This window comes from Trifolium pratense, linkage group LG3 (assembly GCF_020283565.1).
Source record: "Trifolium pratense cultivar HEN17-A07 linkage group LG3, ARS_RC_1.1, whole genome shotgun sequence".
NCBI classification, from domain to species: Eukaryota; Viridiplantae; Streptophyta; class Magnoliopsida; order Fabales; family Fabaceae; genus Trifolium; species Trifolium pratense.
In genome coordinates, this window is record NC_060061.1 from 45,694,447 (window position 1) to 45,718,881 (window position 24,435).

General features: G+C 32.6%; 1 protein-coding gene across 10 annotated transcripts; it reads right to left on the minus strand.

Annotated features, from left to right (window-relative positions):
• Nucleotides 1–1,918: 1,918 nt before the first annotated feature.
• Nucleotides 1,919–23,893, minus strand: LOC123918975 (transmembrane protein 18-like). 10 transcript variants are annotated; one of them, XM_045971179.1, is made up of 13 exons: nt 23,172–23,482; nt 22,056–22,393; nt 20,707–21,893; nt 20,373–20,438; nt 19,647–19,727; nt 19,147–19,212; nt 18,858–18,986; nt 18,106–18,156; nt 17,462–17,602; nt 16,614–17,106; nt 2,595–3,217; nt 2,110–2,309; nt 1,919–2,017 (listed from the first exon to the last, which is right to left on the minus strand). In XM_045971179.1, the coding sequence occupies exons 2-11, from the start codon at nt 22,213–22,215 to the stop codon at nt 2,781–2,783; spliced, it is 2,811 nt and encodes a 936-aa protein (XP_045827135.1). In that variant the 5' UTR covers nt 22,216–22,393; nt 23,172–23,482; the 3' UTR covers nt 1,919–2,017; nt 2,110–2,309; nt 2,595–2,780. The 10 variants fall into 10 exon arrangements, with proteins under 10 accessions (XP_045827135.1, XP_045827143.1, XP_045827144.1 ...); XM_045971180.1 differs by lacking the exons at nt 1,919–2,017; nt 2,110–2,309; nt 2,595–3,217 and adding exons at nt 15,092–15,413; nt 15,506–15,705; nt 23,679–23,893 and having other exon boundaries at nt 15,991–17,106; nt 23,172–23,396; XM_045971183.1 differs by lacking the exons at nt 1,919–2,017; nt 2,110–2,309; nt 2,595–3,217 and adding exons at nt 15,092–15,413; nt 15,506–15,705 and having other exon boundaries at nt 15,991–17,106; nt 20,373–20,435; nt 23,172–23,496.
• Between the last annotated feature and the right edge of the window lie 542 nt (nt 23,894–24,435).

The following is a 24,435-nucleotide window of genomic DNA, read 5'->3' on the forward strand; positions in this document are numbered from 1 at the left end:
AGTTGTAATCTTAATGTTTATTTTCAACGATAGTTGAAATATATGAAGCACATATATATTTTGAATTAGACATGTGTTAGTGTAACACTGTATATGTTGGAAAAACCGACATAGAGAAAATAAAAGAACGCAATTAACAACATAAGAATATAACGTGGAAACTCCAAATTGGAGAAAAAATCACGATCGTTGTCAAAACCGACAACCAAAGAATAAACACTATGTAAAAATTGTTACAACACATATACTACCATCAATCTTCCATTGGCCCCCAATACACTCATACTCTCCAAAGCAGATACCTAACTACGTCTCTCAATCCTCTAATACAAGAGTACAAGAGAAAATAAAATAAAATCAGATATAAGCTTAAAGTGCTACTTACTGGTGCAATTATAAACAAAAAACTTAGGTCCATTATATAGTCTTGACCATTCTAAGCGATGTGAGACTTACATTGCAATCAACCCCAACACGATATTCGATACCAGCATATATAATTACATTGAATAATTATGTTATTTTTTTTAAAAAAATTATTATTAATATTAACATATTAGTATTGGTATTATATTTAGTATCTGCGTTTGTGCTTCATACTATAATAGTAATTATAGACCATAGTCACAATTAATAGCATGCACCAAACTTTATATAAAGCCAATATGCTTAATTGTTTGGAATGATAAATAAGTGTGATTTTAATCCATCATGAAATTCTTTTGTAAAAAAAAAAACCATCATGAAATTCTAATTATAATAGCTACATGATGTGGTAGTTCAGTTGGCTTAACATAGTCTCTTAAGTACAATATCATCAAATGTTCAATCTCTTATTATGCGTGTTTACACAAAAATATATGATAAAATAGACTAATTTTTACCATGAAAGAAATCATAGATCAACTAAAAAACACTGTTCCAATTAAAGAATATCTAGAGCAACCAAAAACTCGTGCATTGCTATTTAGTAAGAAAAATTTACAATCATCTCTTTGATTAACAAAGATTTGACCTTTCTTCTAATGTGTTGAAGTTGTGTAAGAATTTTTGTATCATTGTCACCCTTCTTTATAACTTCAAATCTAGCTTTAGAATCTCAACCAGTAAATCCCCTATTTGTATATTCATCATAGTTTCATCCTATGCTTTATTTAGGACTGAGATTCATTGCTGTAAGAAAACAACACAGTTTTCACGTAGTAGTTAAAATGAGTCGTTAATCATAGATCAGACGGTCAAAATTATATATGATCAAATCAATTAAAAACCATCCTGCCCATCTATTCCAGATCGGATGGTCCAGGTGAGTAACTGCGTCACATCCATTTCCCTTTATTCATGGGCTAGTTCACTCAGTGAATTTTCATGGATGATTTCTTTTTTACTCGAAAAACTTCAAAAAACGTTTTTTAAATTATTTTTTTAGTGTAAATCCAACTAAAATTTACACTTGAAAAAAACTTGGGTAAATGTTTTCGGAAGTATTCTGAGTGAGAAAAGAAATTGCTGACAAATTGCTTTATTGTGTAAAATTATGTGAAATGAATTATTGTACTACTTTATTTCTAGTGACAAAGCTTAATTAAGATCAATTTTAATCAAAAGTGGGTTTAATGTAAAGTGATTTATTTGGAATTATTCCATAAAAGTGAGTTAAACAATAAAATTGGATGTAAAAGTCACGGTTTGGTGTGGAGTCAAAAGCACAAATCACAGCTTCATGTTAGAATCAAGTTTGAAAGGCAAAATCGATTCTAGTGAAAGACATCCAAACGCGCAAACTCAATTCTACGCCTCTTGAACCAACATTGGTATCTTCAAGTTATTTTCTCAATACCTAAAATGAATTTTTACTCTAAAATTATAGGCCCGGAGACAGAAAAAGTTATAATGTATATTACAATTTACATCAAGGTGATGCAGGAAAATCACAACCGTATATTGCTCCAAACTGTTTTTTCAGAATTTTTCTGAAACCAGAAGTTTCTAGTAGTGTTAAATACAAAATATATACCTGCAGAACCATAAGAAACAAAAATTAAACAACTGGTTTAAACAGGCTTTTCATGCAAAATATTATAAGAGAACCTACTTGCTCAAAGTTACCTGTACAAGCAAACACAAGACCAAGTTTGATGATAGAACCAAAAGTTCAAAATTAATTAATCACTTCAAAATTCAAGTCACTTCCAGAAACAAGAATATTGCAGATATTGCTGTAGGGACAGTGGATGGAGAAATCCTCTATTAAAAATATGTAAACCTTTGCAAATTTGTTGTCATAAAGAACATCATGAGTGCAATACCTACAATGTTAGAAATAAAGTTGAGTTATAACAAAGATTAACAAAGTTAAATTCCAAGTTATGAACAGTATAACACAATGAATATTAAAATTGAAATCACTATCTATAATAAACTAAAAATGGTCTAAACCACAATTTAACAAAGAATTTAAGTATTTGCAATTTATAATCATGTTGAATGCGATCAAATTTCAATTGTAGTCAAGAAATACATTTGGTCTAAACCTATTACACTTCAAATGTTAAATGAGAAATAACCGATATTAATAGTAAGTGCTACTATACCTGCAATCATACTGGGAGAGAAATAGAAACTTTGCATATTAAACGACCCCCTCTCTGCTTATCATCTAATAAGCTGGGAGAAGTGCCTTGATTCAAATCACCAAGAGCTTCATGTATTGAATCAAATTTTAGAAATGATATTCTTGTCATACTCCGAGTGCAATTGTTTTACTCATTTTCCTCCGATTATACAGGTGAAACACCAGTAGGGCACTTCATCTTAATACCTGATTCATGCTCTGCTGCAAAAGCTAAAGTCGACAAGAGTGCCCTTTGGCCTAAGTTTGATGCTTGTTTATGATATCCAGATAGTACACCATCTGAAGACTGCTGTGAAGCAAACGGACGAGCAAGAAGCGTAGCTGAGGTCACAGTTGAAGTCTGAGAATTATCGGATGCTTTTTTTCCTTCTAGAACTGATTTACAATGGCCGTGATCCCTCACAGAATCATCGGTTGAATCTTTCCTTAGAAACTTTGATTTCATTCGGTCTGCCATGGATTGATTTTTGTCTAAAATGTCATGTGAGAATAGCGCAGTTTGTGGTAAACTTTCTGCAGTTCTGTCACTGGCTTTTCCATAATATTCCTTATTCAGAGATGAAATTGAATGTTCAGACAAACCAAAATTGACTGACTGAGGCAACTTCAATATATTTCCTTCTGTAGGTGATCTGCTTTATAAAATCCTTTCATGGTTAATGTATACAAAAGCATCAAATATTTATATGGGCAAAATTTGATATGACACATATATGACGGCAAAATGAATAAAAGTTGCTTCTGGATCTGAAGCATAATTATAGTCCTTGTTAATGAACATGGCTATAAAAATGAAAGTAGATTTTGCGTGGTACGTACACACCTTTGTAGCAACTGTGTGGTAGAGTTTGGTTTTATGATATTAGATTAATCTTTATGTAATCATTTAGAAATATATATAGAATAGTAAAAGATACGCCTATAATAGAATCCACACAATGTCATAATAAAACATTTAAAATTATATTTGGAAACATTGATAGTTATATTTGGAAACAGTATTAAATATGAAGATTTGTCTTAATTTAGAATTTTTAACGGAAAAATCAATACGGCCATATAGACCTTTGTTTTCAAGGTTATATTAATGCAGGCCGTAAAAACAAACGGTGCGATTCATGCTAAATGCTTTCTGTGAAATTTACTTAGCAATTGAATTTTACAATTTTATCCATTGAGTTCTTCAGGAACTATATAATAAATCACTATCAATTTACAATCCTTCAAGGATGTAGGAATATTGAATTCATCTAGAATTCATTGAAGAGAAAAAGAAGTTGTTTTATTAGTTCTTCAGGAACTATATATAACACATAAAAGTATTTTGATGTGCAATCCATTAGGGATGCATGGTGATAGTTCTTCAGGAACAAATTTTTTTTAAGTTCTTCGGGAACTAAGATTATGAATTCTTCGGGAATTCATGTATTAAATATCTAAGTTCTTCAGGAACTGAGAATAGGTTCTTTAGGAACCAAGATTATGAATTTTTCGGGAATTCATGTATTAACTGTCTAGGTTCTTCAGGAACCAAGATTATGAATTCTTAAACATGTTTATGTTCTTTTGGATGATCGAAGTGTCGATGTTTCACCATACAGGTGTCGGTCACGAAGCATAATGATGCTTCACCAGACTATTGTCGGTCACGAAACTCAAACAATATCAAACATCCAAGATACATATTATAAATAAATAAATAAATAAATAATTGATCAACATTTTATGTAATATTAATGATCAAAGTGTTATGCTTCACCATACAAATGTCGGATATCACGAAGCGTAAACAACATTGAATCAATTAAATACATAAAGGAATGATCTTATTTATTTATTTAATTTTAATTATTATTATTTGATCTTTTATAAGTATACAAGGTTCAAACGATTCATAATCATATAATAATCAAAAATAAAAACTACTTGTGATTTCATAAAAATAGAATAAGAATTGCATACCTCAGTTGGTAAGTTCGTGCTGATAACCTGTTATAAACTAATGTAAATATGAGCAATAGTATAGATGGAGAAGAGAGAAAGAATAGTGTATGTTATTCATCACTAGGATTAGGGTTACAATATAGTGATACATAGTATCTATATATAGGTAAACATAATGGGCCAATTACATGGGCCAGGACATCCACTAATAATATTCATAACAAAATTAATATTAAAATATCTTCCCTCCCCTCTGAACCAAACACATATGTATTAAAATCTATCCCCTCTTCGTTCTCTCGTTTGAACCAAACATATATATAATTAAAAATCTCTCCTCCCCTCTCTTCCCCTCTATTAAAATTCTTCATCTCCCCTCCTTCTCTGATGAACCAAAACCAAACAGACCCTTAAAAAAAAAAAATTTCTTTGTATTTCTAAAAATAAGTAAGTTTTATGACAATTTAATTAAAAACAGTAAAATGTAATGGCTAAAATGTGTGGTCCATCATGTTAAATTTGATCAATTTTCATTTTGAATTTCAAAATTGAAATAAAATTAGTATTTTCTTTTAAATCTAATGGCTAAAATGTGTGTTCCATCATTGGCCCATTTCCTTTGGATCCATGTTAGATGAACCCCCCTTTGATTATAAAAATACTTTTGGATCCATGTTAGTTTCTTTGGCTTAAATGTACTTTTGGTCCCCCTATTTTCAAAAAAATGAAGTTTTGGTCCCCCTATTTTAAAAACCAACTTTTTAGTCCCCCTATTTTCAAATTTTTTTGAGTTTTGATCCCCATCCCATTTTGGGATTAATTTTGTTGATGTGGCCTTGTAACTAATGAAGTGGCAACATTCATGTGAACAAATTTAATATCCATGTCATTATTATATATTTTTAAATTCAATAAAACTTTATTTATAAAATTTATAAAATATTTTAATTATTAGAATTATATATTCAACTGAAATAATAATTTTTAAATCTTATAAAATATGAAATTTGAAACCCTAATTATCAAACCTTCAACTACTAGAATTTTATTCACCGTCAGAGAGAATCATTCCTTATGGATTTCATCAATCCTATGGTTTCCTTCAAACTCAACAATTTCTGGATTTTTAAAAACGAAAAGAAATTAGAGATAATTTTGTGTTTCAATAAAAATTACTCATACTCTTTTTAAAAAATACTATAATTTTAGTAATTAAAATATTTTATAAAATAAGTTTTATTGAATTAAAAATAAATAATGGCATGGATATTAAATTTATCCACGTGGACGCTGATATGCATTAGTGACATTGTCACATCAATAAAATTAGCCTTAAAATGGGATGGGGGATCAAAACTCAAAAAAAATTAAAATTGGGGGACTAAAAAGTTGGTTTTAAAAATAGGGGGATCAAAACTTCATTTTTTTGAAAACAGGGGGATCAAAAGTGCATTTAAGCCAAATAATAAATAAAAGATGTTTCTCTTCCGATCCGCCGTGATTTTTTTATATCCCCCAATATTTCAATTTTGCCCTTGCAGAAAAATTCGGTTCGCATAAATCAAATTTTTTGCTAGTGCAAATTCAGTGTAAATTTCGGTTTCTAGAAACCGAAATTGTTTTTCAATGCAAAAAAAATCGATTTCTAGAAACCAAAATTTTTTTGCAATGGCAAAATTGGAAATTCAAGGGATATAAAACAAACACGGGGTCGGAAGAGAAAACATCTAAATAAAATGAACCCCTTTGCCTAAAAAATAAAATGTTAGATGAACCCCCAGAGTGTGTTAGATGAACCCCTAGAGTGTGTTTGGAATATTGATTATACGCACAATCTATCACATCTACACTACTACCTTTCCGACTCCGTTTCCATCTACCTCAATAATAAGTTTCTTTCTGGCTCAACAAATTCATTCATTTTTATTACTCCCTCCTAAAAAATCACTTTTTAGATTCATTCAAAAAATAATGTATCTAGTCAATAATATAAACCACATACATTAATTAAGTAGTTTTTTGCTTATACAATCGTCAGTAGTTTAATGCTTTCAAGAACTAATTAATGGGCTGAAATCATTCACGTTTAACAAAATGAATATAATTCATTTAGTTTCTGCCATAAAATAAAATAAAAAACCATTTAATTTCCATCGAACAATAGGAAGATCTGAAAATAGAGGGAAACTTGTACAAAAGAACTTGAAACCATTGGAGCATCAGATGTTGATGTTAACACCTTCAACTTTGCCCTTCAATTCTCACAAGAAATGGTGATTGGAAAATCATCGGTGGTGGTGTGACGGTGGCGGATCTCCAACGAAGGTGCCAAAAATACAAGAATGTCAATAGAGAGAGCTCGCGAGGAGGAACACAAATCCTTTTTTTTTTTCTTGAGTAAGTTCAAGGTGGCTGGAGTGACAAGGTCCGATGGGTGGGTGTTGAGTTTGGTGGTAGTGGTGGGGACAAGAAGGAAGATGGGTGGTTAGATCACGTGTTGATAGACTATGATAGAAATGTATTCTTTAGCTGATCTAATGGTCAAAAATCAACTTGACCATGGTGGAGAAATTTAGTACTTGACCATGCTAAATGTCACCGTGATAATATATTAGTCATCCTTGGTTTTGGAAGTGTTGCATGAATAAAAAATTATGCAGGAAAACTCCTATTGATTAACATAAGTGGATAATGAGCTATCAATAAAAAACTTTGTATATAAGGAAAAAAGAAAGACAAAACTCTTTTGTATGATTCACCTGATTGACACAAAATCCATACTTAATCCATCAAAATGTGACTACATTCAATTATTCTTGTTTACTACGAGCAGCCCTTGCACGATGTCTTAGTTCAGCTCTTTTCCACTTAACAATCAAGTAACACAGAGAAAAGAGTGTATTGATCTGCAGAAAGTGACAAGTTACTTCAAGTCAATTAAATATGAAAAGATGACCATTACTAAGATGGTTGTGTCATAAGAGAAAATACTAACCAGGATTATCATAGCCAATGCAAGAAGAGGTCCAGACCAAAGAACCGACATAAATACTCCACTTGGATCAAAATAGTTTTGACTAGAGAAGTTTTTCCAATTTCCCCCCAAAAAACTATTCAGTCTCTCAGCAAGATATACACCAGCCACTGCATCAAAACAATTTCCAAGACAAGTTACATTAATTATTCAATAATAAACTTGTTCAAAAAATTATTCAATAATAAAGATTAAAGAACTTCACAAATATAAAATAGACTGCAGGATTAAGAGATGTGAACAATAAAAACATGTGCATGGAAAATGATCAGGCATATCAGTCTGATACATGTTTTAGACTTGAGATGCAAGAATTCACCATGGAAATACATATATCTTCTATACACCCTAGATATTAAAATTTCCACTCCAAAATCCAAAACCTTCTATTCTCCCCTATTATTTATATGCTAGAGATGTAACCATGATACGGAGGTGCAAGAAGGAATTGGGCCAGATATAGCTTTAACCCAGGACAAGCCCAAAGAGCAATTGGGCCACAGGTGAGGAGACCTCCCAAATGGTTGGATGATTATGAGATGTCAAAGTGGCATTTACACTTGGTAGCTGAATTCTGATTTGTTCTATTAGCTTCTAAGTTCTGTTGCAATAATTTGTTAATCATTTCCAATGATTATTTCCTTTCTTTTGTCCTAGGTTTGCGGATCTTTTGCCTAGAGGCAACTGACGTAACAAACTCATGGCTATATAGCCAAGTTTGATCGTAAGGAAAAGTATCAATGAATTAAATCAATCTCTTCTCTCTGAAAATTCTTCTACTCCCTGGAGTGTTGCTAAGCTCTAAGTAGCTATCCTTCTCTACACTACCAGACATATCAGTTTAGTTTAGACTTGAGATACATGAATGCACAATGGATATGTTATATCTTCTCTACACCCGGACCCTAGGTATTCAACTTTCCACTCCAAAATCCAAAACCCTATATGCTTCCCTATTATTTATATATCCTATCATATGTCCTCTAACTAGCTATCTAACTAGCTGATTATTTTGTATCTCCATTGCATGATCAGTGGCAAAGATCATATCATGAAAATTCTCATTCTAAAAGGCTATTTCTAATGTGCACAAGCTATCTATTTTGTCTTCACCCATTTCTGTAGAACCAACAAACAACTCTCTGCCACCGTGATTCAGCCAATACATTGCAACCAAATACCCTTTTCTGTTGATCTTGTTACCTGATCTGCCACACACCAAGAGAGGTAAAGCTATGAAGGGTGAAAGAAAGATAGAGTTTCATGAAAAATGAAAATAATAATGCAATCTGCCATATGTGGCGACAGTGGACGGTGGCAAGGCAGCCGCTATGACTGCCATGGCCGTGGCAGAGCATTGGCAGCGGAGCACTCTGACATTTCCTCGGCAGATTTTGTACAATTATTTCAATTATTTTTTTTAATTTTGCTTATATTCTTGTTTTGTTTTTGGTTTGATAATGTTTTAATTTATGGGGTTAATGATGATACTCACATTGAGATGGAAGATATCATATATTAGATTTATGTAGACACAACACAACAGATATTGGATTTGTGAAGTTGCGACGAAGAAGAGGAATAAGGTGTAAGAGGAGAGGGGAAGTCATTAAGTCCCAAAAGAGGTGGATGAAGAGTAAAACCAGTGTGATGAGTCTATGATAAATTTAGTGAAACCTTACTATCAAATGGTTGAGAAAGGTTGTGTACCGTGCAAGATATGCATGGTCACATTAGAATTAGCCCTAAAAGAAGTACTGGTATACATAAATTGGAGAATTTCGCAAACTAAATGCTTCACTCTGCAAAAAGATGTAGTTTGTTTCAACGAGTTAGCATGACCAGATATCCACTCTTTTACTATAATTTTGGGTATGTTTCAAAAAAGCTGAATTTGTTGGCATAAAGCTGGAAACCAGACAGATTAGAGTACATAATTTATTTTTTTCAATTTCACATCATTGCCATTCAGCATTTCACCCACAACAGAAAATCAAAGGCAAGGTTGTAAGTTTATTATCATAGGGGAAGGTAACCACTTGAAACAAGAGTGAAGTGAGATACATCAAAAGTAATAGAGAGGTTTAATTAAGCCTTTATAGTTTATTAAAAAAAATCCATAAAATAAAGAGAGATGCTACATACACGTCAAAAGGAACAAGAACATCTGAAAGTTGGTATTCCTCCTAGAGATGATAGTTACAAGCAGCAATACAACATGGAATGTTAACAATCCCAGTAGCCAGGGTTCCTGAAACAAAACAAAAAAATCAAGGCAATATTAGTAGGTCTGCAGTGTTCAAATAACCGGACAAAATGGTAAAGATTGAATAATAATATAATAATTCAAAACACCAAAAGTAAAATGATCCATAAAACCATATTATCTATGCATAGTGATATCCATATAAATATGAAAGCAAACATAAACTCTCTTCCGTTGATCAATTTCCATTGAATTGACAAAAAAAAATGTAAATCACATTTTGATGACTTTAGATAGTGTGGTGGAATAGGTTTTTTCCATAGCAACAGTATAAGGTTAAAATCCATAAGACAATTCATCATTCCAATGGCAAGAAAGTCGTAGTGATGACATCCAATTGGAAACCAAATAATAATGCATCCAATTACCTTTTGTTTAGAATAATTGAAAAATCCCATGATATCATCTACAGACTACATATGCTCACTCCACAAGTCAAATTATGTTACCGCATCATAAAACTTTTTCCTCCTATCTTCAGTATATCAGAAAACAGTATCCAAGAAAATGGTATCATATTGAATTTTAAATAGGGGATGGAAAGACCTCTTCTTCAAATCGTGAATCGTAAGATACATTGCTAATAAAAATGTCAATTGTAACTAAAAAAGCAAGTGATATAACAAAATTATAACTTGATATATCATATAGGAACCTCAAAATATTTAAAGATTCAAGTCATATCAAATGACAGAATAAAAGTGGTTGACTGCACTAAGTTTCGGCAGTTATTTATTAGAAGGAATCGGGATTCAAGATAAGATTCATCTCCAAAAAGTAAAAACCGGGGATTCATATCAATTGAGTTCAATTTAGTATCGAATCAAGATAGAACTTGTTGCATTTAACCAATGAAGGGTAGTATTACAAACAGTCCAAAAAAGCAAAAAACATCACAGCAGTTTCTTCACTTAATTTCTCACACACCAAAATAAATCAATAATTGAAAACACCACATTCAATTCAATACAGTAGTAATTAATGAAGCAATAAAAAAATAGTAAAAAACAAAATTGCAAAATTGGAGAGATAGCAGTACCTTCCAATCAATGGCATGAAAAAAACCCAAAAAGTTATCGTAAGCAGGACGAAGGTTAGAACTAAGTTCAGAAGAAATTTTCTGAACAAGATCTGACATAAGATCAAAATGTTCTTCCATAACAGATTTCAGCTCCTCGATCGACACTGCCATACAAAAAATGCAAGAGAATAAAGAACATGCAACAACGAAGAATCAAGCACAAAATAATAAATTGAAGAAAACATAATATAAAATTGGAGAGTAGTTGTTTGTTCCAAGAACTCACTGGCGGCGAGGAGGGTGGCGATCTGCAAATTTTACCGGAAAACGACTGATTAGTTTAGCTCAGGCTGTTTGCATTCTCCGGTGAAGTCGAGGACGATAACCACCGCCGGAGTGCTTGATTTGAGTTAAGATTCGAGAATGTTTAAGATTCTTCTATACTATGTTTAGTTCTAATGGGTAAATTGGGAATTAGAACATAATGTCAGGTGCGGGTAGCAAGTAAAAGCTTCTTTAAGAGTGTGTTTGGATGAGGAATTCTAGAAATTCAAGGGATTTAAAATAACAGACAATTTGCATATTTTCAACGGAAGTCCTTCATATATTTCCCTAGCAAACTCCATTGCACCACAATTTGCATACATGTTAATGAGAGCACTCTGTAAATGCGAGTCAATAGCAAAACCATTATCCTTCACAAACTCATGAATTGTTCTGCCATAACTTAAATTCCCAGTATGACCACAAACATAAAGCACAGTACAAAGACACTATTGCATAACAAGATGAATTTAGAACAAAAACCCTTCATTCTCACTATTTTAGAACAAAAACACTATTGCAGAACCAACCAAAACTACTTATTTATATAACCAAAACAACTTATTTATATAATCACTTAACAATCAAAACAGCTTAATAAATTTAAAATTCAAAACAACACCAAATCATCAAACAAAGATTCTAGATTGAGAAGGTTAGGTTGTTAAAAATTAATTGCAGTATGTTAGTTTGCTTACGGCGAGGTGAGGGAGAGAGATTGAGAGCAGTGAGAGAGGGATTGAGAGCGGCGGCCGGCGGTGAGAGAGGAACTGAGAGCAGCGATTTTGAGAGAGGGATCGAGAAAGAGAAAGCAAGTACTACTCTTCCTTTTTCTGTTTTTGTTTTCATTTAAAAAAAAAAAATAAAGAAAAAGGGCAAGCGTGAAATTTACAACCAAAAAGTGATTCAGATGAGCAAGCGTGATTCTACTTGAAGCTACCTTTCCAAGCTTCTGCGTTTGACAGAATCAATTCTACACAAAATCAACTTGATTTATCCCTTTAAACATCATGGCCATTTGGCTGTTTGCAATTCTTCACTCCCCTGTTTGTTTCCGTGTTTGTTCTCACGGTTGCAGGATTATCACTAGGTTAGAGGTGGAACAATTAGGCTTTAAAAACAACCCGGCCTGTTAACTTAGTCACAAACTGTTATTTTTTATTTCTTATTTTGAGTTCTAGTATTTGATTGACAAATGTTTTAATTCAATTAGTCAAAAAAATGTTTTAATGCAATACCCATTTTAAGATATGAGTATTTTAGGGGCATTTTAGGTTTTTTGATGTGGTGTCAATTTTTTAGATATGGGTATTTTAGGTTTTTTTATGGCACATTGGTTTCTTATAGATACATGAGCCAGGACATGATACCTATATCTCTTAGTGTTCGTATGCGCACATACACACGCGCGCACATATATATCGATTAAGATGAACACGGATTTATTACAAGTCTCGTGTTCATGATTCAATGTATTGATGACCGTTAAATCGAGATTGAAAAGTATAACTTTTGAATGAGATTTGACTTTTTCGATAATTAAATTTTTAACTTTAAAATAGTTCAATTTCGATCTAACGGTCACCGACGTAATGAATACAACACAACAGTTTTTAAGGCAGGAAATCTCAACCCGGCTAAGATACAAAGAAAAGAAAGAGATATATCCAAATGAGGGTTTTTTTTTTTGTACAACAAATATGAGGGATTCTTATTTGCATCTATCCAATCATAAATACTAAATAAATAGAGCCTTTTTGATTTTTATTTTTATTTTTCTAGAAATGGAAAATATCTAATGCATAATTATCCATTAAAATTCTGACTACGGTTGAACTGAAATTATCTAACTTACTTCATTGGGCGCGCGCAGTTCACACTGTATGTTTGATAAATTAATCTTAATGCTTATTTTCAACAATAGTTGTAATCTTAATGTTTATTATATTTTGAATTAGACATGTTTTAGTGTTGAACACTCTATATGTTGGAAAAACCGAGATAGATAAAATAAAAGAACGCAATCAACAACACAAGAATATAACGTGGAAACTCCAAATCGGAGAAAAAATCACGATCGTTGTCAAAACCGACAACCAAAGAATAAACACTATGTGAAAATTGTTACAACACATATACTACCATCAATCTTCCATTGGCCCCCAGTACACTAACACTCTCCAAAACAGATACCTAACTACATCTCTCAATCCTCTAATACAAGAGTACAAGAGAAAAAAAAAAAGAATCAGATATAAGCTTAAAGTACTACTTACTGGTGCAATTATAAACAAAGAACTTAGGTCCATTATATAGCCTTGATTCCCTCGTTGTTTCACCATTCTAAGCGATGTGGGACTTCTTCAATATAATTTCTTTGACCTTTTTTATTCTTCTTCATTTGCAATGTGAGACTTACATTGTAATCAACCCCAACACGATATTCGATACCAACATATATAATTACATTGAATAATTATGTTATTTTTTAAAAAATTATTATTAATATTAACATATTAGTATTCGTATTATATTTAGTATCTGCGTTTGTGCTTCATACTATAATTGTAATTATAATTGTAATTATAGACCATAGTCAGTAGTAGTCACAATTAATAGCATGCACCAAACTTTATATAAAGCCAATATGCTTAATTGTTTGGAATGATAAATAAGTGTGATTTTAATCCATCATGAAATTCTTTTGTAAAAAAAAAAAAAAACCATCATGAAATTCTAATTATAATAGCTACATGATGTGGTAGTTCAGTTGGCTTAACATAGTCTCTTAAGTACATTATCATCAAATGTTCAATCTTTTATTATGCGTGTTTACACAAAAATATATGATAAAATAGACTAATTTTTACCATGAAAGAAATCATAGATCAACTAAAAAACACTGTTCCAATTAAAGAATATCTAGAGCAACCAAAAACTCGTGCATTGCTATTTAGTAAGAAAAATTTACAATCATCTATTTGATTAACAAAGATTTGACCTTTCTTCTAATGTGTTGAAGTTGTGTAAGAATTTTTGTATCATTGTCACCCTTCTTTATAACTTCAAATCTAGCTTTAGAATCTCAACCAGTAAATCCCCTATTTGTATATTCATCATAGTTTCATCCTATGCTTTATTTAAGACTGAGATTCATTGCCGTAAGAAAACAACACAGTTTTCACGTAGTAGTTAATTTGAGCCGTTAATCATAGATCAGACGGTCAAAATTATATATGATCAAATCAATTAAAAATCATCCTGCCCATCTATTCCAGATCGGATGGTCCAGGTGAGTAACTGCGTCACATCCATTTCCCTTTATTCATGGGCTAGTTCACTCGGTGAATTTTCATGGATGATTTCTTTTTTACTCGAAAAACTTCAGGAAACATTTTTTAAATTATTTTTTTAGTGTAAATCCAACTAAAATTTACACTTGAAAAAAACTTGGGTAAATGTTTTTGGAAGTATTCTGAGTGAGAAAAGAAATTTAGGAGGGGAGAAGAGAAATTTCATTTCCAAGACTATGATGTCAATTGATGACAAATTGCTTTATTGTGTAAAATTATGTGAAATGCATTATTGTACTACTTTATTTCTTTTATTTATTCCTTTCTAGTGGGAAGGTTGAGGCTGACAAAGAGGCAGTGAAGGGAATTAGATTTCTTGAGTTAAAAAATTATAAATCGGCTCCATTATGCATCTTATGCTGCCTGATTTTGATTGTGTTGGATTCTCTAGTGACAAAGCTTAATTAAGATCAATTTTAATCAAAAGTGGGTTTAATGTAAAGTGATTTATTTGGAATTATTCCATAAAAGTGAGTTAAACAATAAAATTGGATGTAAAAGTCACGGTTTGGTGTGGAGTCAAAAGCACAAATCACAGCTTCATGTTAGAATCAACTTTGAAAGGCAAAATCGATTCTAGTGAAAGACATCCAAACGCGCAAACTCAATTCTTCGCCTCTTGAACCAACATTGGTATCTTCAAGTTATTTTCTCAATACCTAAAATGAATTTTTACTCTAAAATTATAGGCCCGGAGACAGAAAAAGTTGTAATGTATATTACAATTTACATCAAGGTGATGCAGGAAAATCACACCCGTATATTGCTCCAAACTGTTTTTTCAGAATTTTTCTGAAACCAGAAGTTTCTAGTAGTGTTAAATACAAAATATATACCTGCATATCCATAAGAAACAAAAATTAAACAACTGGTTTAAACAGGCTTTTCATGCAAAATCTTATAAGAGAACCTACTTGCTCAAAGTTACCTGTACAAGCAAACACAAGACCAAGTTTGATGATAGAACCAAAAGTTCAAAATTAATTAATCACTTCAAAATTCAAGTCACTTCCAGAAACAAGAATATTGCAGATATTGCTGTAGGGACAGTGGATGGAGAAATCCTCTATTAAAAATATGTAAACCTTTGCAAATTTGTTGTCATAAAGAACATCATGAGTGCAATACCTACAATGTTAGAAATAAAGTTGAGTTATAACAAAGATTAACAAAGTTAAATTCCAAGTTATGAACAGTATAACACAATGAATATTAAAATTGAAATCACTATCTATAATAAACTAAAAATGGTCTAAACCACAATTTAACAAAGAATTTAAGTATTTGCAATTTATAATCATGTTGAATGCGATCAAATTTCAATTGTAGTCAAGAAATACATTTGGTCTAAACCTATTACACTTCAAATGTTAAATGAGAAATAACCGATATTAATAGTAAGTGCTACTATACCTGCAATCATACTGGGAGAGAAATAGAAACTTTGCAAATTAAACGACCCCCTCTCTGCTTATCATCTAATAAGCTGGGAGAAGTGCCTTGATTCAAATCACCAAGAGCTTCATGTATTGAATCAAATTTTAGAAATGATATTCTTGTCATACTCCGAGTGCAATTGTTTTACTCATTTTCCTCCGATTATACAGGTGAAACACCAGTAGGGCACTTCATCTTAATACCTGATTCATGCTCTGCTGCAAAAGCTAAAGTCGACAAGAGTGCCCTTTGGCCTAAGTTTGATGCTTGTTTATGATATCCAGATAGTACACCATCTGAAGACTGCTGTGAAGCAAACGGACGAGCAAGAAGCGTAGCTGAGGTCACAGTTGAAGTCTGAGAATTATCGGATGCTTTTTTTCCTTCTAGAACTGATTTACAATGGCCGTGATCCCTCACAGAATCATCGGTTGAATCTTTCCTTAGAAACTTTGATTTCATTCGGTCTGCCATGGATTGATTTTTGTCTAAAATGTCATGTGAGAATAGCGCAGTTTGTGGTAAACTTTCTGCAGTTCTGTCACTGGCTTTTCCATAATCATCCTTATTCAGAGATGAAATTGAATGTTCAGACAAACCAAAATTGACTGACTGAGGCAACTTCAATATCTTTCCTTCTGTAGTGGATTGAATAGAACTTTTAAAACTGCAAACAGAACTTTTGCCGAAAGAAAGAAAGTTAATTCCCTTAGGTGTGGCAGCTGGAAATTTCTTAGGAACTTCCACAGTATTTTGACCTTTATCTGCACACGTCCCAGTGCTGCCAACACTTCCCTTGTTTGGTGTTACCGTGTCTTGTTTTGGCGTACTAGGTGATATGTTGGCAACATTTATGAATCTAATTCCTTTGGGTACTGAGGTTGGCTTTGTCTGCGAAGTGTCTGTCACCTTATGTTCTACATTGGTGTGAGAATAAATTCCCTTAGAATTGGTGAAGTGGTTTCGCTGGACAGAACTATTGCCATGATTATTAAGTGGCGTACTGAAATTTGTATTTCCCAACGAAAGAGGAGACTTCAACTCTGGTTTGCAAGCATTTGTAGGCGTAGGCATATCTTGGTTGGTTGGCACCTAAATCAGAAAAAGTTCATTTTAGTCCAAATAAGAATAATTATACAACACAAGTCTATTATTTACAGTATTGTCAAAAGTGGATCGCAGAAAATAGCAGTTTGTTCAAATCCCCACTATGCTACATGGCTTTAGCTGCTATATGACAACAATTTTTATACAAATAGCGTATTGTGGAACAAAATCTATTTTGTTCAAAATTTACTACACTATAGTACTATAGAGTTAGTATAGCCGCTATTTGACAAAACTGATTATTTATTATGTTCGTCCGCTATTTGACAAAATTGATTATTTATTATGTTTGTTGACACGAAGTCATTTACACCAAGTTAAGTCGAATTGGATGTCGTACCTTGTGTGAAAACATACAAGCATTGCCTCTACTACAAGAGCCTTTAGACACAAAATTGGAACAAGGATACTTGGAGAGCTGATGATCATATGGGCAATCATCTCCTTTCATACAAGAGTGGCGAGCAAAGTGAAAACATGGCTGCAATTTCAAAATCAATACAAGGCTCTGTAAATTTCTCTGGTTTTTTTACAACTTAATGAAAATAATATTTAAATATGTGTTTGGGCCCTGCAAATATATTACATTTCGGTTTTAGTCCCTGTAATGTTTTTTTTTATCCTTACAAATATACAGCATTTTACTTTTGGTCCTTGATGTTCTGTTTTACTCTTTAAAATTTGTTCATGTTGGAATTAGTCTGTGTAATATGTAGAGTATTTTATTTAAGGCCCTCTAATATAGACTACATAAGGACTAAAATGAATATTGCACGCATATTGCAAGGACTAATCCCAACATAGACATATTTTACTGGGATTAAAACAAAAACCAAGGACCAAAAGTAAAAAGTGGTGTATTTGCAAGGATGAAAAACAAAAATTTACATGGACTAAAACCAAAAGGTGGCATATTTGCAAGGACTATAAACATATTTAAACCTGAAAAGAATAATAGGAATAAAATTTTAAAAAGACCAATACCTTGGACTTTGTTGAAGGAACAGTATCATGTGAGAAATTGCATTTGTCACCCTGTCAAATTTGTTTTGGTTAAAGCAAGAGAAAAGTAAGAATTATTTGATAATTTTCAATACATAGAGTATATATTTTATATAGAAAACAAGCACACGCAAACAGATATTGCAGGAATTGAAAATATATATTACTTTTACAAAAATGATTTTGATGAGCTACCTTTCACATAACCACAATACAATATACTTATTTCCAGGGATCAGATAAATTCAAATGTCAAATTATATAACAGAAAATGAAGAACGTTTACAAGATTTTGAATTCAAGTTATGAACATGACAAACAATATCAACATGAGTTTCACTATGTTGTCATTTCAAGACATGGCTCATTGAGTCCAAATATAAATGAATTTCATGCAGGTTCTATGTTAGAATTAACAAATATATCAATTACCCCAATTATCTTCATAAATACTCCCTCTGTCCCAAAATATAAGGGAAAATTGGTCAAAGAAAGTTGATGTATTTGGTTAAGAATTTGGACTAAATACATCAACTTTGTTTTTGACCAATTTTCCCTTATATTTTGGGACGGAAATAGTTAAACGAAGCATCAACACTTGAATAACAAATTCTTGTATGCATCGCGTAATGGTACAATGAAAATTAATAAAAGAAATTTAAAACAAGAATAAAGGTGACATGATATAAAGTGTAGAGTAAGTCATGGTTTAATATAATTGAGTTTATACCAACCTCGTTGCACCTTCCTTGCATATAATGGCGACAAAATGTAACAATTTTTTGTTTTTGTACTGGAATGAACTTCAACTTTTTAACACCTAGTTCTCTGTTCTTTTTTGCTCTGTTATTTCGATACTTCTCCTGCATAATAAATTTTATCAAATAAAGAAATTATCAGTCATACTAAAATATAGACTTCAAAGGATGCGAAATTAATTGGCTTCAAAATCCATATGCAAGTTAGGAGCAATAGTACAGCATAAAGTAAGATATATTAACAAACAAAAAAACAGAACAATACCTTCTTTCTAGTTTTCTTCTCCTGAGAACCAGGACCACGTTTACGTCCACTGGCATCAACCATCTGCTGCAAATGATCAATAATTGACCAAAGAAAAATCAGCATCACTTACCTTAAAAATATTAAATTTTTGGTTTGCATTATGAAACTCTACATAGAAAGCCAAAAAAATTGGTTGACCATAAAACAATTCATCACATGATTTTGATCTTAAGTTAATTTTACCCAACAATTGAAATAGAGCAAATAAATTGGCAAAATAAAAGGAAAAGGATAACCATAGGAAGATATGCATACAAAATAAATTTTATCAAATGAAGTACACATTCACTTGTGGGAAACATAGAGATTAATGGATTATTATTCTTAACAAATAACAGATAATTAACTTGGATATTGCCTCAAAGAAGGTTGAGTTCAGTAGCATGAAAATCCATATCTTACGCCAGGAACAAACACAACATCTACAATGAAAATTAACAAAAATATCAGAAGAGTACCTTATTTTCATCTTCCTTTATTCCATCTTCCTTCTCAGAATCAGGAACATGTTTTCGTTTTCTACTGGCATCGAGCACTTCCTGTCAATGATCAATAATTAACCAAAGTAATATCAGCATCACTAGTCTTACAATTATTAAATCGTTCAAACAAATGATGGAACATAGGATGCATAAGGATGTGAAGTGTGAACCATATAATCATCTGTAAACTGATTTTAACATAATACTGAACATGAATTAAATTTTCAGATAAACTCAAATAAGGGAAAAAAATTGGAAAAATAAACGTGGACCGAAAACTATGTAAAGATTAAAGACTTATCTACAGAATAAAGTTTATCAATAAAGAACGAGTGACATGTTGCAATCATATAGATTTTTTGATTATTCTTCAGAGTACTAGGAACATACACTTTCCAATACATTGACTTATTGTTGAAATTCAAATGAGTCTCTATTTTATCAATGGATTCAACTAAGTCGTGTGGGTCTCACATAAATATAATAAACCTATATGAATGTCAACAAATAGAAGACAGTGTGTTTGAAGATTTAGAGTGTTTTTCTAACATTTCTCTTCACAAATAGCAAGTAATGAATTAACTGATGTTGGAATGACTTCATAGGAGGACGAATTGACAAGCTTCAAAATCCATATCACAAATTTAGAACAATACAACATCAAGAAAGAAAATTAACAAGCCAATAATATCAAAAGAACACCTTTTTGTTTTTCTTCTTCTTAGGGCCAGGACTACTTTGTTCCTTTCTGCTGGCATCAGCCATCTGCTGCAGATGAACAATAATTATTTAAAGAAAAGTAAACATCACAAGTTTTAAAATCATTGAATGGATGTCTATATTAAGGAACTCTACATAGGGTGCCGAAGGATATAGTTGATGATAAACTAACTCTTGACATTATTCCGACCTTAAATAATTTTTTCCAAACAAACTCAAACAGGGCAAAATATATTAAAATTAACAAAAGAAGGATCATCATGGAATATCTTCCATTCATCATTGATAGCAGACAGGACTCAGGTTAAAGCCATACCTGTGCTGCTGCAGACGAGTTCTTGTGATATTTGATAGCAGTTTCTTCCATGAATCCTTTGTGCAAGACTTGATTTTGGGTTAAATTTGTTGGTATGGCATTGATAGTCCTAGGTTGCACTTGTCCATTGCTATTGGAATCTTGAATTGCATTTACCGTTAAAAGATTAGATGGAAAACCTTGAAAGGAGAGACCCATATTTAAAGGAGGTATCGTGTTTCCAAATGAATTCCCGGCTTTCTGAATTTCATCCACTTTCATCTGTTCTGAAACAATATCATCCGCAGAAGACACATCAAAAGTGTTTTCATCCATTGCAAAATATCCAGAAATTTCTCCCTCTTCTAGATCTCCTTCAATCAGAATATCAGAAGAATTTGTTGTATTTCTGACACAAATTAACTTATCTGATTTCTCTTCATTTTCTGTTTCGAATTTATCTTTCATAATTGATGAATCTAGTAATCCACCATCTTCTGCCATATTCAATGCTTCAATATTTGTATCAAGATCTAAAGAACTATGAGTTTCTTCAACAACCTTATGACCATCCTGTTCTTCCTTCTCAAATTCATCCTCTTGTATAGTAGGAAGTGAGACCGCTACAGGAGAAGCCGGATTCACCAATTCTGTTTCCTTCTGTTGACTATCATTCTCTATTCTTGATGTACTAATTACGGAATTGGAAGTGTGTTCCTTTGTTGACTCTAACACATGAAATCCTTCGGAGGCAAGTTCATTATGCTCCCCTTGTACTTGTGTCAACACCTCACTTACACTTTCAGACGTGTTTGTTCCAGACTGCAGAAATTCAACATGTTCTTCTACTTGGTAATCCATCAAATCAACTTCACTACCACTATTTTGTTTCTCACAGTTCAAGGGGATTAAACAGTTATCACAAACAGGATCTTCAATCCCTTTCATAACCAGCTCCAACTCGTCCATTAATTTCTGCTCGCATTGAAAATCATTTGTTTGTGTAGATGGTTCCTCACTTCCCATCAGAAATTGTATATCATCTAGGACCATAGCGGTGGCACTCAAATCCTTGTCCTTGTCTCCAACACTTCCAATGGTATCCTCCAAGGGTACTGGACCCTTGGGATCCTTAACATCAGAACCAACTTTCAACTCAGAGCACTCAGGCTCCTTTTCTTGCCCCATTCCAACATTGCCATTATTATCTAAAACAGGAACAAAAATTATCGAATTTTTGAACAAAAAAGTGTAGCAGCGAAATTGAAACTATCATCAAATTGATCCATAAGTAATTACAACCTAAAACAGCAGAATATAAGAAAATCTAATAGTTGAAATAATGAAAAATAAAAAGTGAAGGAACGTACCAGGAAGATTGAGGGGTTGAGTGGGAACGGTGGAAGGAGAAAGATGAGTGAGAATACAAACAAGAGTGTTGTAAGTTTGACTACGGAAGTGAGATGGACGATAAGGAGGGAAAGCCATTGGAAATTCAGAGCTAATTTTTGAATTACCCGATTGATTCATCTTCCTCTTCCTCCATTGTAGTCAATTTGTGAAGAAACTATCATTGTTAGGGTTTTGCCGTAAACCTCTTCCCCTAATACTCCGCAGACCCTTCTCTTGTTCGTTCTTTGCTTAATCAATGTGTTTGGCGGCGTTCAAAGACACCAATAGTACACTCAAATGACGAATTTCAGCGGAGCTGTGATTGGCGGCGAAAGCCAACAAATCAAAGATACACACCAAATTTAATCATATATAAAAAAAAATTTAATTAAAATACTCTCACAGAGTAAAAGAGCCATGGTATTTTCACTAAATTTCTGATTTTTTAGTTAGGGGGCATTTTAGGTTTTTTGATGTGGTGTCAATTTTTTAGATATGGGTATTTTAGGTTTTTTCAGGGCACATTGGCGTCTTATAGATATATAGATTGGTTTATTATTATAGATATGGATTTGTTATAGTTACAACGATGTACCAAAAAATAAGAAAGATTAGATAGAAGGAATGAGCAATAGCATGTGTTGTTCGAATGAATTTAAATGAAAACTGAAGTCCTTCATATATTTCCCTAGCAAACTCCATTGCACCACAATTTGCATACATGTTAATGAGAGCACTCTGTAAATGCGAGTCAATAGCAAAACCATTATCCTTCACAAACTCATGAATTGTTCTGCCATAACTTAAATTCCCAGTATGACCACAAACATAAAGCACAGTACAAAGACACTATTGCATAACAAGATGAATTTAGAACAAAAACCCTTCATTCTCACTATTTTAGAACAAAAACACTATTGCAGAACCAACCAAAACTACTTATTTATATAACCAAAACTATTTATATAATCACTTAACAATCAAAACAGCTTAATAAATTTAAAATTCAAAACAACACCAAATCATCAAACAAAGATTCTAGATTGAGAAGGTTAGGTTGTTAAAAATTAATTGCAGTATGTTAGTTTGCTTACCTCAAACGAGACGAAGAGAAAGAGTGAGTGCGGTGCGGCGCGGTGAGCTGAGCAGTGGTGCGGCTGCGGCGGAAGATTGAACGGCGTTACGGCGAGGTGAGGGAGAGAGATTGAGAGCAGTGAGAGAGGGATTGAGAGCGGCGGCCGGCGGTGAGAGAGGAACTGAGAGCAGCGATTTTGAGAGAGGGATCGAGAAAGAGAAAGCAAGTACTACTCTTCCTTTTTCTGTTTTTGTTTTCATTTAAAAAAAAAAATAAAAAAAAATAAAAAAAAGAAAAAGGGCAGCCCAGGCACGTGCCAGGCATGCCCGGCGGTATACTCGCCACTGACAACGATGTACCAAAAAATAAGACAGATTAGATAGAAGGAATGAGCAATAGCATGTGTTGTTCGAATGAATTTAAATGAAAACTGAAATGATATAGGGGCAATAATAGAATTGGAATTTCACATAGAAATTGATTGAATGAATTACAGAGATAGAATTTGAGAATAGGATTGTCTGACCTGCGATGAGATGATTCGTTTGTTTGAGATGATGGAATCTCAGTTACGCAGAAGAAGAAGAGTGGAAGGAAGAAGCAAAACAATGAACTATACAGCAGCGGCTACCTGTGAAATTTACAACCAAAAAGTGATTCAGATGAGCAAGCGTGATTCTACTTGAAGCTACCTTTCCAAGCTTCTGCGTTTGACAGAATCAATTCTACACAAAATCAACTTGATTTATCCCTTTAAACATCATGGCCATTTGGCTGTTTGCAATTCTTCACTCCCCTGTTTGTTTCAGTGTTTGTTCTCACGGTTGCAGGATTATCACTAGGTTAGAGGTGGAACAATTGGGCTTTAAAAACAACCCGGCCTGTTAACTTAGTCACAAACTATTATTTTTTATTTCTTATTTTGAGTTCTAGTATTTGATTGACAAATGTTTTAATTCAATTAGTCAAAAAAATGTTTTAATGCAATACCCATTTTAAGATATGGGTATTTTAGGGGCATTTTAGGTTTTTTGATGTGGTGTCAATTTTTTAGATATGGGTATTTTAGGTTTTTTTTATGGCACATTGGTTTCTTATAGATACATGAGCCAGGACATGATATCTATATATAGGTAAACATAATGACACAATTACATGAGCCAGAACATCTACTAATAATATTCATAACACTCCCCCTTGAATTTGTCGTTGATGAAATATTGTCGTTGTAGAATCACAAACCTCAAAAAGACCAAATTATGAACTTCCTTGATGTAGTGCTA